This window comes from Tripterygium wilfordii, chromosome 2, assembly GCF_013401445.1.
Source record: "Tripterygium wilfordii isolate XIE 37 chromosome 2, ASM1340144v1, whole genome shotgun sequence".
Taxonomy (NCBI): Eukaryota; Viridiplantae; Streptophyta; class Magnoliopsida; order Celastrales; family Celastraceae; genus Tripterygium; species Tripterygium wilfordii.
This window is the reverse complement of record NC_052233.1, coordinates 7,485,232-7,503,106: the sequence shown is the minus strand read 5'-3', so window position 1 is coordinate 7,503,106 and position 17,875 is coordinate 7,485,232. Positions and strand designations below refer to the sequence as shown.

Sequence of the window (17,875 nt, the reverse complement as noted above, 5' to 3'; positions counted from 1 at the left end):
AAATGGGGTTGGGTCAGGTCAAAATGGATTAAAAAACACAACCCTCATCCGACCCATTTTAAGTTTGTATTAAAAATATATATATATATATACAGGTTTTCTCACACGCGGGATCCCGTGTGTGAATTTATTTGCGGGATTGTGTTAATAGCCGCAAGATTCATCCAACGCCCACCATTACTCAAGACTTCTTTACCCATTTTCACACCTAACCCATCCTTCTAACCCGTTTCCACCTCTGCTTCCCCTGCAAATCTCCATCCCTGCAAATCTCCATACCCATCTCTTTGCTTGTGCCCAAGAGAAGTGTCCTGCAATTGTTGAAGCTAAATCAATCATTCTGAGACTGTCCTGCAATTGTATAGCAGTATGAAGGGTTCAAAGAGAAGTGTAAAATCAGTCACATTATTTGGAGGAATTAGATGACTAGTATTCGTTGCAGGAGCATTTGCCATCCTTCATAATCTTCATCATAAGTTCTTGTATGTCAAACTGAATATATATATATTGCAGATAGACAGAGAGAGATTTCTTGGTTTTGCACAGTACACCATGGTTATGTTCTTCTTGTTTATTTACTACAACAGCTGCAAATGTTTTCCTTCGATCTCCAATTCGTCATCAATCATCAACAATCGAAAGCTCTCTCTCACTGAGCTGCAAAGCAAAACAAGGCAGTACTCAATCAACTCATTTATGCAAATACCCAAAATTCCTCATCTCTAACAAACCCAAAATCCCTAATCAACTCAACTTTACAAAATTGCATGTCTGTAACTCAATCTGCAGAGCAACGCAAGGGCGATGACCCACCAACACCGTAAAATTGTTGCGATTTTCAGAGACGCTTGTCGTCGTAGCAAATCGACACGGTGACTAATGTCATAGTAACATCAGAGAAATGGTTAGGAGTATATGTAGGAGAAAGCGTATATATATATAGATATATATATATATATATATATATATATATATATATATATATCTATAGTAGCCCCTAGCCGCTATATATAAGAAGAGAATCGGGCTTGGGCACCAGCTACCAGAACCAGCTACAAGATGGGTATGGAGATTCGATGGAGATCGAGAAAGATGAGCTCGAGAAAGACGGTATCGCACAAGAATCGTGTCTTGGGCACAAACAAAGAGATGGGTATGGAGATTTGCAGGGGAAGCAGAGGTGGAAACGGGTTAGAAGGATGGGTTAGGTGTGAAAATGGGTAAAGAAGTCTTGAGTAATGGTGGGCGTTGGATGAATCTTGCGGCTATTAACACAATCCCGCAAATAAATTCACACACGGGATCCCGCGTGTGAGAAAACCTGTATATATATATATATATATATAATAACACATATCTGACTCATATTGACATGAGTGGGAATCGGGTTTCGTGGATTGGGTCGGGTTTTAAATGGGTTTTGTACACTCCTAGCTTTTAGAAAAGAAAAGTGAAAATGATGTTTTGTCATCGCTCATTTTAAGTGGCGATATAAGTTATTAACAGTCTACTTTATTTAAAAGTGATATAAAGGCAACGACTTTGGCTAGAAATGCGTTGGCATGGTGAAAGAAATAATATTCCCTAGTATTTCACCTTGTTCTTATTGGATTCAAGAAATCAATATCATGAGAGAGTATTCATTTATCGTCTTCCATGTACCAATACAACCTACAAAAATGAAAAGTAAATTTTCAGACTCAGTTGCACAGCATAACTTTCCTTTGCGCCTGTAGCTGCATTCCACAATATATCAGTTGGGAAATATATCAAAGTAAAATGAAAACATTTATTTTACTGAATTTGTTAGTTGGCAACGAATTTTCAAAATTTCAATGCAAGTAAAAAAATCACTTCATATTTGAAGGAATTCCAATTCAACAATTACAAAGCTTTTATGATGAAGTAGAGATACAGTTGGAAACAGGATTCAAAATAATGTCCAACAATGTAATCTAAGGCTCAAATTCAGTGGTGCAGTCTTTGATGGCTGCCATCATCTGAAAGGGGGGAAAAGCCGGTCACTGCTTCTTCTCTTCTGCTTTCCTCGGCTGAAAAACAAAATTAGAAAGAAGAAGGTTAGAACATCGAATATAAAGGGCCAACCGGAGCAGCCATGAGTCTATGATTTCATGACCATGGAAGCTATAATTACGTGTAATATATCCACAACAGACCTGTCCTAATACTCAAGAAGTTTGAAAAGGAATTCTCATATAGTTGAAGAGAAATTCACAAGAGATCTATCAGACGACATTTTTTTTTATCAGCTAAATTTGCACATAGAATAGATACCCTCCTCCATCTTCTGAACAACATTCTTACTTTTTTTCTTTCGGGAAAGTATAAGTAGGGAATCTTTCGTGAATAACTACAAGGAGATATTGAAATCATTACCCCATATCAACCAAGGTTTCAGTTTTATATGGGGATGTCACACCGGATGAATCTATCTTTCAAAAGTTTCATTTCTAATCCCAGGCATTTAGTCATCTTATGAATACCCGCAAATACCTATTTCATTCTTCACTCGTTTCTCTTGCCTTCCTTTCCTTTATTTTGCCACCTTATCCCATACACCCTTTGCAGCATACAAGCTGGACAATAGCACATATGAACCTGATTCTGTGGGCTCTAACTTCATGAGAGCATTGGCTACCCTCTCACCCATCTCTACGTTTCCATATATCCTACACACCCCCAGTTTAGTTTCATATCGACCTAAACTCAATCAATCATTCAATGGATTCAATTATTTGTCATAGCATACAAATAGCTCGACAAACGGCCAGATCAGTAAATAACGCAAGAAAGGAACCCAAAGACAGTCATTGAAGAAAAATAAGCAACCCAAACCAACCTTGGTTCCAGGAGCAGGCATGCGAATCTCCTCTTCAGGGATGACGACAGGCCACTTCTCGCCGGCCTCTTGGAACATCTGCTCGGTCTCAAGGAACTGGCCTTTCTCGAGGATCATGGAACGTATGTCCTGGGCTGGGGTGCTAGTTGCATCAAAAGTTTCCTCAACTCCATTAACGAAGGTGACCGTAATCTGTGGAGGGTGGTCGTCTGTCCGCCGCTTGACCGTGACCTGGCAGGCAGGGTTGGATTCCTTGGCTTTGCGTGCATTGCACTGGGCCAAGAACTCCATGGAAGAGGCTAAGCGTGGGTCCAAGGCATTGAACTCAATGCGCACCTTCGACAGGAACTTCAACATCTTCCTATAAACTTTCTGACTTTGAAAACCAAATCTCCACATTAGTATGAGCACATAGAGTTTCTCAACACACTAAATCCAAAAACTTCTTTCATCAAAAGATGAATATGTTCACCAAAATCAAAAGTTAGTCCTTTCATCCGAGACAATTAACTCAAATATAAAACTATTGACAAAGAAGAAATAAAAAATAACTTATATTGACGTCCGGCGAGAGAACCTCCACTCCCGCAATATCAGACTTTGATAATAAAAAAAAAATCTTTGTATGTTAGATTTCAACCCAATACCCCACAGAGAATCATAAATTGGCAAAATGGTTCAAAAGAAACGGAAACAATGAAAATTTTATACTCAAAGAAAACAAACTTGGTAAGGCAAAGGGCAGAGCTTTTACCTGGAGATCCTCTGATATCCGGCGAAAGAACCTTCAGTGAAAGCGGCGAGAGTAGAGAATAAGTCTGGCAAAACAAGGATTTCACGAAATGCACGAGCCGCTGCTCTTTGGAAAGAAGGGGCTCTCGGTGGAGCAAGAACTTTCGGGCCGAATGACTTACGAATGAAATAAATCAAAGACGTACAAATCGAAAGAGACTCCAACGAATAATTTGGTGCAGGAGTGAGTGACGAAACGATAGCCATCTAGCGAAGATGGGAGCACGTGAGACCATTCCATCTCTGCATTCTGTTGCGGCGCATGACAACTAAGAGTGGAGTGAAATGCTGGAGAGTTTGGACTGAGAACACTGCAGTCTGGGCCGACGGGTGGTTCAACACACCTGGGCCCACTGATACGGAACCTTAACACAGCCCATTTATTTCCCTAAATATAAGAACCGGAACTCAAATCTCATGTATATTCTGAAGAAAAGTTGTATATTTTGGATTAAAATATATGGAAAATCATTTTATACAGGGTCGGAACCAGTATTGGATATTAGGGGGGCGAAACCTAGTTGCAGGGGTCCGGCCCCGTAATTTTTTTCGGTTCTATATATATCATTTGTTAACATTAAAATAAAAATAAAAAATCATATACATAAATTTAATAAAATATTTACAATTGCTTTTACTAAATTCTCATGTTTTGATAACATTGCATAATAACTTCATTCGGAATTCGATCAACATTTTTATTTCTCAATATATGTAACTAGACAATTATTGAGCAATTAATCCCCCATTCGATTTCACAAGTTTCACAATCTTCATAACTAAAAAAGCCCTCTCTATTGTTATAGTGCCACAGGTAAAGTCAATGTTAGTGTTATTAGTTTATACACACGCGATACATCAAATTATACCTCATCGCAACCATTTTCTCTCCAAAAGACTAAAATCTCATGAACCTTACAAATTCGATCAAACACTTTCACTTTTTTCCCTCAATGTTTAAGGAGGGACGATATAGTTAAATTAAAAAAAAAAATCTATGTATATTTATTATTAAAAAAATTCAAGGAGGGGCGCTTGCCCACCCTTAGGAAAGGGTGGTTCCACCCCTGATTTCATACCTTATTGTTGGAATGAACTTTGGTCAAAATATATAAATAAGTATATAACAATCTTTTAGAGTATGTATAGTACAATTTACATAACTCAAGATTACCCCCATTGGTTGGCTTCCGCTGTTGTGATTTGTGGTTATTGTTTGTGTTGTTTCTCCGGGTTCATCTCGAGGTCTTCCAGGTCCATCTCAACATTTTCCAGGTTCATCTCAGCTTTTGGTGGCAGCAATGTCCATCTTATGAGAGCTCAGATCAAGGTAGCGAAGGATATGTCCGAAAGCTACAACACATGCTCTAATCTTTGAATAGGTTTTAAGGCGATTCCTCAACATTCAACGATTGCTCAAAAGCCCCTACTCACCTCTAAAGAATATCTCTCTTTATTAGTCCATTTGTGACGGATGTTATTGTTTTGGGTGTATCCCTTGTTCTTGATTTAGGAGTTTCTTTTTATTATTGTGTTTCTACAGCAGTCTCCTCTATGTATTGTTTAACCTATGTTTTGCTTGTTTAATACAAGTTCTATTTCTTCACAAAAAAAAATAAAATTTACATACCTCAATATACAATTCCTTGATGGAGTTGCTCTTAGTTGAAGTATCCATGGGCTATGGATAAAATTGTCATTCCCTCAACCCTTGGCAGTAAATCGGTCCAGCTTCACTGACAAAGACATCCATATAAAATACACTCTTTCTTTGGTGAGTCCATCTAAAATATGCATTACTGAGCCATCAATACTTAGCAACGCTAAAACTCTATTGGGTTGAATGAATCTTTCCCAAAAAGGTCAAGGAATATGATGCCAAAAATTTTCTAATGGGGTCAGGAAAAATCCTTGCAAAAGCATTAAAAGGTTCTTTCCTCCAACATCCAGTACCATCTGAATTGACAAAAAATTTCCAAAAAGCATATCACAATATTGTAGAAATAGACCCTTCAAATGAGACTACAGTAAACAAGAAACAAGCAGTTTCACTGATTTTACCTTCCACAGAAATCCCCAACAGAGATCCCGAAGTTCAAATAGTATTCCAGTAAGATCACATTTAATTCCTACAATTAAAGAGAACAATGGCATTCAAATCCTAAACCCAAATACATACATCTTAAAAGACTAACAAGCTACAATGGCTGTCATAAATTAGGCCTTCTTGGGAGACTTGGTAGCTTTGGATGGTGACTTGGGCTCTTTGGAGGCCTTGTCCGACTTCTTGGGTAAGAGAACAGGGTTGATGTTGGGAAGAACACCTCCATGAGCAATGGTGACACCAGAAAGAAGCTTCCCGAGCTCCTCATCATTCCTCACAGCCAGTAGAACATGCCTTGGGATAATTCTGTTCTTCTTGTTGTCACGGGCAGCATTTCCTGCCAACTCCAACACCTGCACCAATATTATATATCAAACTCGTCCGGCATCAGAAACCCTAGAATCAACTCAGAGAACTAAACTGCCCTAATTCTATGGGTTTCAAGCAAAATTTGTAGAAGCACGAAAAAATAGGAATGGCTAAGAAATCTGAACCACCAATCTTCGCAATCAGTTGAAAGCAAACCAAAGTAGTAATACAATAAGTCTTCAACTTCACCCTATTTTCAATCGTGATCTAAAAAACCAATCATACTTTCCAATCCCAGAAACCAAACACACAATAGGCAAACAAATGTTGCAAAACAATGAAACAGCAACAAAAGCAAGATCCAGACTAAGCAGTAACAGATCTGGGAATTATATACTTGATTCAAGGAGATGGGGGCTTACTTCAGCGGCTAAGTACTCGAGGACAGCGGCCAAATACACCGGAGCACCGGAACCGACTCGCTCAGAGTACCTCCCCTTTTTCAAGTAACGCCCAATTCTTCCCACCGGAAACTGAAGACCGGCCTTCACCGACCGAGAAACTGGCTTGCTCTTGGGACCTCCACCTTTCCTTCCTCCGGCTCCCTTCTTCACCTTCCCTCCGGCATCCATAAGTCAAATACCCGACCCGAATAATACCAAACGCTCTTGAAGGCAGCAGAAATGAAACGGGTTTGGATGGTTCGATGGCGTGTTTTAGGACGGTTTTATAAAGATGGTGAAAATCGGGTTGAGTCCCGGATAATAGTGCATGGAGTGGGAAGTCCACTATTATCACCGTTGGATTACCATCGGATCAACGGTTGTCTGTTCTTGAACCATCGATCCGCGTCCTTTGTATTTGGCCAATTGGGAGGCAGTTTGGATTTTTCAAATTTTCACTCCTTTTGTTGGTAGAATTTGAGCGCCACCCACGCAAATTTTCAATCTCGGGGCCAAATTTTGGCTTCCACCCCCATTTGTTTTTGTTAATATTGAAAGATAATACAATAAATGGGGTAAATGATATTTTTGATCGTTACAACTCAATTCTTTACATTTAAAACGTAACAATTTGATCACTAGATTAACTGGGTTGTTTGTTTCACAATCAAGTTATAACAACCACAACAAGCAAACTTTGTTTCATGATCATGTTTCAAATTTTTTTGATAAATTGGATTTTTCAATGACTATTTTGTCACAGTTAAACAAATATATCATATCCAGTTGGTTGATCTCGCAGTTGTTAATAGTAGGATGTGCCACATGGAAATGAGGAAATAAAGAATTTCACCTAAATTCCATGTGTGCAATGTTAGTTGGAAAAATAGTTTTTTTTTGACAGCTCAGCATGTTAGACTACCCTAACCAATGAAAAACCTTACTGTGCAATAACTCAGTTACTCCAATGACCAAATTGTTACGTTTGAAATGAAAGGGACTGAGTTGTAACATACTCTTTCTATAAATATCATTTACCCACTATGCAATGGGAGATGCAAATGGAAATGTCATTTTGCTTAGGGCTATAAAAAATTTGAAAAAATCAATCTGACTTACCGAACCAACTGTTATGTCGAGTCTAATAATGAAGTTTATTAAAAAAACTAATTGATCAATTATTGGGTAATTTTTTTTTTGAAAAAAATCTAATCAATTTTCAAATCATTCGGTTAAAATGTACCAATCGACAATTATTACTTATTATTTTGTAATAAATACAATTATATAAATAAGTTACATTTACTATGATTAATAAAATAGAACTTTCACTCAGGTAAATCCCCCTAACTTCTCCCACTATTAACTATTAGCTAAGTAGAGAGATCAAAATGCCAAGCTGTCTCGTTAGCCTTGTTACTTGCATATATAACTCGAGCGTCCCCTGAGGTAACCTCGGGGACCCCAAAGCTTGTGTGGAGACAATCTCTAGATCCATAACATGATCAAACAACTTATATTCTATGTCTAAATTCAGTTTTCATCAAACACCTAAATAACGTATTTTACAATGTACACTATAGCATAAATCAACATTTTATACTATGTTAGCCAAATGGACCCTAACTATGATGAACTTCTAAGGGCTAGGTTTAGCTCCTGAAGTCGAATAGAAGACTCACAACTACGAGGCCACAATGTTGTAAACCGACATAAGAGCAATGTCCGACCACCATGGCATGTCAGTCCAAAATTTAATGAAGCGATTTTTTCTAAGAGAAATGACTAGTTTTTGATTGGACCAACCAATCTATTTGTATAAGATAGGAATTTTTTAAAAAAAATTGATTATGGTGGGGTTTAAACTCAATACCTTCATAAATAAAACTAACACTCCAAACAACTAACCCACATGACATTTTTTTTGTTCAGTTTAAGCCACTAATTGAATATATTATGGTTTAAAACCCTAAAGCCACAATGTTGTAAATCCACATAAGAGCAAGGTTTTAAAAACTGGATAGGCTAGTCCGACCACCATGGCATGTCAATCGAAAATTTAATGAAGTGATTTTTTCTAAGAGAACTTACTAGTTTCTGATTGGATCGACCGATTTATTTGTATAAGCTAGGGATTTAAAAAAATTGATCATAGTGGGGTTTGAACTCAATACCTTCATAAATAAAACTCGTACTCCAAACAACTAACCTACATTTTTTTTTGGTTTAGTTTAGGACACTAATTGAATATATTATTTTATTATGAGTATAATGAAATAATTTAGTGGCATATTTGAGTCTTCGGGGGTCTTGGGCAAACTCCAAAAAAGATACCTCCTTAAAAAAATTTAAATATCGTATATTACTTAAATATGATTATTCTAACATTATGAGATACAAAATCTCTAATTATGTTGATGTAATCAATCTTTTTCACCAAATCACTTTCCAATAGACAAGATAACTAATCCATTTAACCTCTTGTGACATGGTGGATAGAAAATATAATTTATAATTGAAATGAGCAGGTAGTTATTGGGTTTTTTTCCCCTAAATGTAATTTAAATATATTTGGTGCTAATATAATACTAATTTTTAAAAAAAACATGTGGCCATGAATGTCGCCTGACTCCAAAGACGGCCATATGAAATATGATAATTTTACAGTTATTATCTATATTTAATAATGTATTATATTGAAATGATTTGACTCCGATTGAACCTTAAAACATGATCATTAAAATTTTTGGTTCGGTGACCAGTAACCGGTAACCGGTCCGATTTTTACAACCTTTCATGATAACTATTAATAAGAGAGCATATACGCCCGGTTTGCACACAATTTCAAATTCTAATGATGGGGATTAATTGTTCCCCTGAGTTAACTAAATACACCATAAAAACCCAAAAAAAAATCCTCAATCTAACAACATTCCAATTGACCATACCAAATTCCCCCAAATTATTTCCTTTCTCCAGTTCTCCTTCTACGAGAGTGCAGGTTCTGGCGAATGTTTCTTTAGCCAGAGAAGAACATCAGACCATCAGAGGGTTATTTGGGATCGGGTGTTTCCTGAGAAATTGCTTATGCTTGGTACAGTCAGGAGTCGGGAGGTTTGTGACCCTTTTTGCATGGTTCTGTCTACTTGTAATGATGGAAACTCTAAGCTAGTTGCACAGCTTTGTGGGGAAAGAGGGTTGTTTATTGTGGTTGAAGTGTTGCGGACTGCATTTGCAGCCTGCGGGTATGTTTGGATTTATTTACTTATTTCAATTGTATTTTCTGCAAAACCTATATGTATGATTGGAAAGGGTAAAAAGATATTTTTCATCCCTTAATTATAGGGCGAGTTTCATTTTTGTCTCTAAACTTTTTTTTTCCTTCCCATTTTCGTCCCTCAACTATTGGAAAGTACAATTTTCGTCTTTCAAGTGAGATTGGGGTCGGAAAATGCTTGTGTGACACCTTTGTGGCACTTCGGAGAAATCTGATTTGACGAACAATAGGATGTCATGTTGGATTTCTTTCTCATAGTTGGGAGATGAAAAAAGGAGGAAAAAAAAGGTTAAGGGACAAAAATGAAATCCGACCAATAATTGAGGAATGAAAAATACCCTTTTGTCGAAAAAGTTGTGATAAAAATTGAATCCAATAACAGTCAATTCAAAGATCAATGATTCCAAGGTTCACCAAAAACCCACAATCTGACCAATAGGAAAACCCAAGCTTGAATTTAGGGTTTAGAAGAAGATGAATTGTCTAATTTAATTTAATTTTCTTTAATCTCTGCTCCAACGGTTGAAATTATAGGGTATAAATTGTTAAATTTTTAAAAAATTAAAATTAGGGTATAGTCATAAATGTTATGTCTTTGATTGAAGTTTATTTAGAATAGAGTCTGCTTACTTAACTAAGGGCCAGTTTGGCCACGCATTGGCAAGCATTTATACTACTTTCTAACATAAATGATTTGTCCATGTCAAACAAGCATATTTGGACGGTGAATCCGAGGCATTTTCTGAAACATTTCAATGCCTTTTCAAGATGCTCCAAATTTAAAGCATTTTAGTACATTTCCGCATTTATTGCCATTATGTCCTTAGCGATTCTTATCCCCATTTTACCCTTACCACTTATATCCCTCGTGAACTGAAGAGAGCAGTCGACAGAGGTGGACTTTCGACCACGACTGACAGAGGTGGACTTCTGATGGAGGCCGACAGAAGCAAGGCTCAATCCCAGATCGAGAACACGATCATTGAGGCTCGAAGAATCCTCCGATGAAAACAGCATGTTCTCCTCCCTTGACACTGTCGAGGGTGACCCATTCTTCCATTGTCAACATATTGAAATAGATGGATAGCGCCCAATATATGAGTAGCAAAAGCCAACAAAGAAGATTGAAAAAGATAGAAAGAGAGAGAGGAAGATGGGGATGGAGGTAGAGAGAGGCAGTGGAGTTGGACCTCGGTAGTGAGAGATGGGATGGAGATAGAAGAGTCCAATTGGGTTTGGATGCAAATGTTAGGGGTTTTTTTAAGAAAAATATAATAGTGTTATTTATAAGAAAAAAAAACTATAATGATATTGTAAGACAAAAAAAATATTTAAAGTCAAGTATTCTAACTATTTATAAATATTTTAATTATTTAACTTTATTTTTTAAATTAATTTTTATTTTTTTAAAAAATTTATATATGTATATTACAACTAAAATACATAATATCCCTATACATAATTTATCACAATATACTATATAACATAATTATAATCAATAAGAATTTAATCAAACACTATCAAACATTTCTATAACATATTTGATATTAAAATTGTCTAATATTTATGTTATCATCATTCGTGTTAGCATGTATGTTATTTTCAAAGCTTTTATCAAGCTGGGCCTAAGGGGTGCAAATACACGTCATCCATTCTAATTCTACCCTCTTGCCTTCAAAAAGTATTCCACGCGATATCCGAACACTTCCTTCTCTGCCCCATTCTTCCTTCTCTTCGAGGGAACCCTAATTTCCCTCATAGACCCTCCTCTCCTCATCGTCGCGTCGTCTTTCAGTTTTACTTTAAAAGATGTCGAACTCCTTAGATTTGTCTCTTGATGATATCATCAAGAATAGCAAAAAATCCGGATCCGGTAACGCCCGGGGCCGCGGCAGGGGTTCTGGACCCGGTCCAGCCCGACGCTTCCCCAATCGCGGCGCCAATCGTGCGGCGCCGTATGCGGCCGCGAAGGTAAATGATCTAGTGTTTGAGATCTCATGAAGATTCGTCTTTTTGTGATGAGTTTATTCGCCTGATTATGGAAGTCGTTTGGTTATCAGGCGCCGGAAACGCCGTGGCAACACGATATGTACACAGATCCAGGGATGGGGTACGGAGTACAAGCTGGTCGGGCGTCTTCGATTGAGACCGGAACGAAGCTCTATATCTCCAATCTAGATTACAGTGTCTCAAACGAGGATATCAAGGTATTATATCTAGATTTAATACCAGTTGTTTTTTTGGGGAGTACCGGCCGTAGTTTATCATCCCAGTATTTGAAATTTTATGATTAGATGAATGTCGATTGTACTGTTCCATTGGTAGTTTTCTTGTGATTTTCATTGGAGTTCTTGATACTCGAGGGTTTTTTACTACAGGGCTTCTAACTTCTATTTGTGCGTGTACATCTCTGCCTGTTTATGTGGTTTGTGTGCTCTACTGACTGAGTTGGAAAATTGGGTCCTGGAACTGAAGGATTACGAGAGTGAATTGTTTTTGCTTTAGATGAAATATGTATGTAACGAAATATAGGATCCTTGATTTCTTTACTGCAGTTTTCTGGCACCTGCAGAGACTAATCGTTCTTTATAGTTGTTGATTTCAGCTCATGTATCATTTTGTGGACATAATTGTTTGTCTGGTTTAAATCCTTCATAATTTTTGGTTATTATTGTTAGGCCTGTTGTCGGAGATGTATGACAAAGAGCAGTAGATACAGTATTTGCTAATATTTCGCTATACGCATGCAAAATATGCCATGCGAAAATTTAAGTGAATCTCTTTGTTGTACTAGGAGTGAGAAATCATGCCATACTAACATTGTATCATATGTTACTGACTTTAGCATTTAAAAAACGGGAAGTATAGTTTTTATGCAATCTCACTGGTAGAAGATTTTGAGGCAAACCTAGGTAGAAATGAAGTCAGAAGTCAAAACGTACGTAGGATACAGATTTTGGACAAAAGATCCTACTACTAAGTTTTTTTGACCTGTATTTGCTTCTTCAATTTACTCCAAACATGGATATTTCAGAGGGCTGAGAGGATCACATGGAAGAAGAAATGAGATGCAGATGGCCCAATATTGGACTCAGAGCTTTAAGAAGTTAAAATCAAGGCTTTTATCATGTTGTTTTACTCTTTTATAGCCTAATTTACATTCAATTAAGATGACCATGTGGGGTGGGTGGTTCAGTCAAATAGGAAAATAATACCCCCATTATCTTTTTGTTTAGCATCAACATGCTTATTTGTGATATTACTAACGATATTCTGAAAAGAGAAGGGAGAACCTAAATAATGCCTAGATGGAAGTGATGAAAAATTATTTACGCAATAGGAGAATTACTTTTTGATCAAAAGTAGTGTTATAGGAAAAGAATACCCCATTATCTTTTTGTTTAGCATCAACGTGCTTATTTGTGATATTACTAAAGAGATTCTGAAAAGAGAAGGGAGAACCTAAATGATGCATACATGGAATTGATGAAAAATTATTTACACAATAGGAGTATTGCTTTTTACAGAGATCACTTATAGCGGAAAGTCATTGCTTGCAAATATGGTACAGATAACAATGGTTGGTCCACCAAGCAGAATAGAGACCCTTACGGGTGCAGCATGTGGAGATCCATTAGGAAAGGTTGGCATATTTGGTTTGCTTCAACTCACTTCCAGGCGGGTAGAGGCAACTCCATTAGCTTCTGGAATGACGTGTGGACAGGAGATTCAACAATCAGGACCAATTATGCTAATCTTTACAGTCTAGCTTCCTTAAAGGAGGCCTCTATTAGTCAGCTATACCAAGCCACTGATGGGGGCATTTCCTGGAACATTAACTTCATTCGTAATGCTCAAGACTGGGAAGTAGAGGAATTCACAAATTTCTGGAAGTTTGTTTACAGTGCTAAGATTAGTCCCTCAGCAGAAGATAAAATCTGCTGGAATTTTGCAAGCAACAAACTGTTCTCTGTGAGTTCCTTTTATAATGAGCTTCTTAAAGACAAGATTCATTTAGGTAACTCGGGATTTCCTTGGCGGTGGGTTTGGAAGTCAAAGGCTCCTCCTAAAGTTACCTTCTTCTGTTGGGATGTTGTTTGGGGCAGAATTTTAACAATGGACAATTTACACAGGAGGGGCATTTCTCTGGTAAATAGATGCTGTTTATGCAAGGATGCCATGGGATCTATAAATCATCTTCTTTTGCATTGCTCCTGGTCCACAAAGGTTTGGGCTAATGCTCTGTCACTACTAGGCATCCGCTGGGTAACACATGCTTCTGTGGATAAAGAGTTGTTAGCATGGTTCTTTGTGGGCAATGACAAGCATCAAAGAAGCTTCGTTCAACTGATCCCGATGTCTTTAATGTGGCTAATCTGGATCGAACGAAATAATAGAATTTGCAACAACATAGAATCTAGTTCATATAGCTTCATAGATAGTTGGTTCGATAGCCTTAAATATTGGAGTTTTCTTATCACTTTCTTAGGGAATATTTTTGACCTTATGAATTTATCCTCTTTGTAATTCTGCTGGGTTGCACCTCTTTGGTGCCTTAATAAGTTTTTCCATTCAAAAAAAAAAAAAAAGAATCCATAAATCTGCGCAATAGATGCTAACAATTTTTTCCTTGTGGATTCATGTAGCTGACATCAAAGTGTTTAGGATTGAGGTTTTCATGGTGATTGGTAGGACTATCTTGGAACTATTTGCATTGTAATCAAGCACACAATCTTTATAGCGGCCAGTTTCAGATGGCGTACTGGAAAACGGATATTTTCTAAATGTAATGAACTTAGTATCCTATAGATGTTACTGATTTTTGGTTGTCCTAGAGCGGTCCCCCTTGTTGCTTCTTCAATATAATCTTATTTTTATCTTTTCGGAAAAAGTTAGAAAGAGGGTGAGAGAGATCTTAGAACTGGAAAAGGTTTTTTCTTTGCTTTCTCATGTTTGTTTATTCTGTATTGTTATGCGCAGGAGTTGTTTAATGAAGTTGGTGACCTTAAACGGCATTCAATCCATTATGACAGGAGCGGGAGATCGAAGGTATCTACTCCAAGTTTGGCATGAACTGGTCCATTCTGATGAATTCATTATTTCTTGCTGTAGTTGAGAAAACCTCTTTTTCTTAGGGAACGGCAGAAGTTGTCTTCTCCCGTCGAGCAGATGCCTTGGCTGCTGTCAAGAGATACAATAATGTTCAGCTTGATGGGAAACCAATGAAAATCGAGATTGTCGGAACAAACATAGCAACCCCTGCACCTCCTGCTGGCAATGGAACTTTTGGAAACTCAAATGGAGTTCCCAGAGGGTAAGTTGCTCCATACCTCCTTCTCTCAGCTATTCTAACCATGACCTCTTGTTTTGACAATTTTCTTGCTTGTATTTCTGGATTTGTTGTGCCTTCATCTGTGGTTCTGTCCTGTTGCTCTTGTGATGTTTTAGTCCCTGAGTTTGTGCGATTTCTGTCTAGTTGACATGTTTTAGGAGAAGTCTGTTTCGGATAATTTTTTTTTCCATAAAAAAGAACCAAAAGAGTAGCTTTAATGGGTTGAGATAATACCCTCTAGTGTGTTCAATAGTTTTTATGGATTTCAGGCTTTTATTAATGATGCTGCATCACAAAATGGCGCATCAAAGGTTTTATTTTTTCTTTTGTTTTTCCATATTTGCCCCCACCCCTCCCTCCCTCCCTCCCTTCCTGCGACATGGTTGAGGGAGTTTTTTTGGCAGTTCATATTTTATTTCTGAATTTTATAATCCACCATACATGTTTTAACATTCATGTTTGAAGCACTTCTATCTAGGGTTTTGGAGGAATTAATTAAGAGTAATGCTACATAGACACCCATTTTGCCCCAAAGTCATGTGGCATGCAAATAGCCAGTGATTATAAACACACATGTAGGGCACACTTAACATTCAACACTCCACATTAATTGAGGGTCATATTTTGGGGGTCTCAAGCATTATTGATTAATTAATGCATGTCTCAACATTCATGTTTAAAGCTCTTCTATCTAGGGTTTCCTAGGGTTTTGGAGGAATTAATCAATACTTTGCAAGTTTGCATATGTTTTGTGATTCAACTAACTTGCATCTGTGTATGAGTTTTCAGGATCTTTTTGCTGTTTTTTTTTTGTTAATTAGCTAGAAACCTCATTGTCAGGGAAATTTCCTCCATGTGACATGGGTTTTTCTTTTGTGCACTGATTGATGTTGTTTTGTGTTATGTTCAAAGGGGGCAAGGTAGGGGTGGTGCAATGAGTAGACTTCGTCGTGGTGGTGGTGGTGGCCGCAAATCTGGAAGGGGCCGTGGAAGAGGACGTGGCCGTGGTGAAAAAGTTTCTTCAGAAGATCTCGATGCTGATTTGGAGAAGTATCATTCAGAAGCAATGGAGACGAGTTAAAAGTATTTTCCATCTCTTGTAATTCTCTAGGTTGGCTTTTGATTATCCTTCTGTGGCCTTGATGCGATCGTGCAAGAATTGGACTCTTTTCTGTATTTGTACCAAAGTCTTACTAGTTAGGATAATGTTATGTGGTACTCATAGAAAGAGCTGTTAGGATATTGGTTTATGGAGTTTGTGCTTTTATTAATGCTTGTTCATTTGCTTTGGGTACCAATTATGGGGGATTTAGACAGCTGTCAGCATGTAATCTGTGCTTGTAATTTACTTTTTGCTAGCTTCTTAAGTGGTAGTGTCTTATTCGCAAGTCGGGTAGAGCATTGGAACTATTGTCTTTATTCATGTACAAAAGAGGCTGTTGGAGGCAAACTGTGAAAGGACTGAGCGTTGTAAAATCGCCAGAGCTCCAAACTTTGGGTTGCTTCTGCTTCGTTAATCGATGGATGTCTTCAATTGAGGTAGGTTCCTAATCCTTTGTCTCTTCAACTGTGATTTTTTGTTGATGTACAGTTAGCTGTCATGGTTAGGGTACAGTTAGCTATCATGGTTAGGTTTCTCCTTTGCTTTTGTTTATTTTTTGTGTTACATCTTTTTCTCTATATTTTGTACAGGGAACATTAGTTGCCATGCTAATTTTATGTGGCACTTGATGTAGCATAGAATGGTGATTTATCTTGGTCAATGCTACTTTTCAACCTGTTTGGTGTGAACAGTGAAGATAAAATTAACTTTGAAGCTAGTAAGTGTTCAATAAATGGAGTTTGGTTTCAAGAATAAAATGGTTTTAGAAGCTTGTCAAAGAGTGAATTTGTGCTGCTTTAAGCGGCTGCGTCTTCGGTGGTTTGTGCAAGTGCTGATGTATGCGGATCCTCTTACATGCTTTTTTTTTCTTTGGGGCATTTGGTTTTAGTTTTCAGTCACTTGTCAAAAAGTGATTTGTGGTCGGAGCTGTTTGCTGCTGATGTATCTTTTGCATATGGGGAAGTTCTAACGAATTTGCTGTATGGTTTGTTCTGAAAACCTTAATTAGATATGCATGATGCTACTTTTTGGGGGTTCAGTGAGGTGTGAGCTCCTAATGTAAGATGTTGGTCAGGAAAGTGATGTGATGGCGAGCCATTAATTTTGAGAAAAGTTTTTCAATGCATATTGAATAAGCATTTGTGGTACCTGCATTGACTTTTGTACCAAGTCCAGAGGTAATGCTTTGACACTATCAAGAAATGCAGTTATGATTTCTGGGCAGGCATGCGGAAACCTGCAGGTTGATGCGTGTTTTCTTGTTTGGATGACATTCGTTGTTAGGCTTTTGCAACTCTTTAAGGGCTCTTTTTTAACTGTTGGAAGATTGTTCGACAGTTTGACTCATGTCCAGTCCGTCAAATCTGATGTGGATCTTTAAATTCATCTGCTGCTGCTGTTAATGATTTGCCAATCATCTGCACCAGTTTATATGAATCCAAGTTACTTTCATTCATCCTGGTTTTCACCTATGCCATGGTCGTAAGATTGTTAGAAGTTTGAACGTATTAGTTATTATTTCGAAATATTTAGTACTGATTACAATATTTACTAAATTAATACTGATTTTTGGAATATGTAAATTTAATGGGCAGAATCATACCAAATAACCTTTTGAGGCCCAAGAGAGTAAAGTCCAAAAAGAATGGGCTACGC

The 17,875-nt window shown here is 37.5% G+C and overlaps 3 protein-coding genes across 6 annotated transcripts; 1 reads left to right on the top strand and 2 right to left on the bottom strand.

Moving 5' to 3' along the window:
* Nucleotides 1-1,821: 1,821 nt before the first annotated feature.
* Nucleotides 1,822-3,989, bottom strand: LOC119980009. 2 transcript variants are annotated; one of them, XM_038822653.1, is made up of 3 exons: nt 3,615-3,989; nt 2,861-3,236; nt 1,822-2,051 (listed from the first exon to the last, which is right to left on the bottom strand). In XM_038822653.1, the coding sequence occupies exons 1-3, from the start codon at nt 3,857-3,859 to the stop codon at nt 2,022-2,024; spliced, it is 651 nt and encodes a 216-aa protein (XP_038678581.1). In that variant the 5' UTR covers nt 3,860-3,989; the 3' UTR covers nt 1,822-2,021. The 2 variants fall into 2 exon arrangements, with proteins under 2 accessions (XP_038678581.1, XP_038678589.1); XM_038822661.1 differs by having other exon boundaries at nt 2,861-3,232; nt 3,615-3,754.
* Nucleotides 3,990-5,637: 1,648 nt separating this feature from the next.
* On the bottom strand, nt 5,638-6,777 carry LOC120011974 (histone H2A-like). Its single transcript, XM_038863183.1, has 2 exons — nt 6,488-6,777; nt 5,638-6,109 (listed from the first exon to the last, which is right to left on the bottom strand). The coding sequence occupies exons 1-2, from the start codon at nt 6,695-6,697 to the stop codon at nt 5,870-5,872; spliced, it is 450 nt and encodes a 149-aa protein (XP_038719111.1). The 5' UTR covers nt 6,698-6,777; the 3' UTR covers nt 5,638-5,869.
* A 4,669-nt stretch (nt 6,778-11,446) lies between these two features.
* On the top strand, nt 11,447-16,655 carry LOC120011953 (THO complex subunit 4A-like). 3 transcript variants are annotated; one of them, XM_038863171.1, is made up of 5 exons: nt 11,447-11,756; nt 11,846-11,992; nt 14,766-14,834; nt 14,921-15,099; nt 16,030-16,655. In XM_038863171.1, the coding sequence occupies exons 1-5, from the start codon at nt 11,595-11,597 to the stop codon at nt 16,196-16,198; spliced, it is 726 nt and encodes a 241-aa protein (XP_038719099.1). In that variant the 5' UTR covers nt 11,447-11,594; the 3' UTR covers nt 16,199-16,655. The 3 variants fall into 3 exon arrangements, with proteins under 3 accessions (XP_038719099.1, XP_038719087.1, XP_038719093.1); XM_038863159.1 differs by lacking the exon at nt 11,447-11,756 and adding an exon at nt 13,313-14,012 and having other exon boundaries at nt 11,854-11,992; XM_038863165.1 differs by lacking the exon at nt 11,447-11,756 and adding an exon at nt 13,357-14,012 and having other exon boundaries at nt 11,856-11,992.
* The last annotated feature ends 1,220 nt before the right edge of the window (nt 16,656-17,875 follow it).

Excerpts from the sequence above, each read along its gene's own strand:
- LOC120011953 (XM_038863159.1), top strand. The coding sequence starts at position 13,407 with ATGTGGAGATCCATTAGGAAAGGTTGGCATATTTGGTTTGCTTCAACT. Across the intron at positions 14,013-14,765 it reads ATTGCTCCTGGTCCACAAAG|GAGTTGTTTAATGAAGTTGG; the intron begins GTTTGGGCTAAT and ends TGTTATGCGCAG. Across the intron at positions 15,100-16,029 it reads TCAAATGGAGTTCCCAGAGG|GGGGCAAGGTAGGGGTGGTG; the intron begins GTAAGTTGCTCC and ends TTATGTTCAAAG.
- LOC119980009 (XM_038822653.1), bottom strand. The coding sequence starts at position 3,859 with ATGGCTATCGTTTCGTCACTCACTCCTGCACCAAATTATTCGTTGGAG. Across the intron at positions 3,237-3,614 it reads GGATATCAGAGGATCTCCAG|TCAGAAAGTTTATAGGAAGA; the intron begins GTAAAAGCTCTG and ends TGGTTTTCAAAG. Across the intron at positions 2,052-2,860 it reads TGCCTGCTCCTGGAACCAAG|CCGAGGAAAGCAGAAGAGAA; the intron begins GTTGGTTTGGGT and ends TTTGTTTTTCAG.
- LOC120011974 (XM_038863183.1), bottom strand. The coding sequence starts at position 6,697 with ATGGATGCCGGAGGGAAGGTGAAGAAGGGAGCCGGAGGAAGGAAAGGT. Across the intron at positions 6,110-6,487 it reads TCGAGTACTTAGCCGCTGAA|GTGTTGGAGTTGGCAGGAAA; the intron begins GTAAGCCCCCAT and ends ATATTGGTGCAG.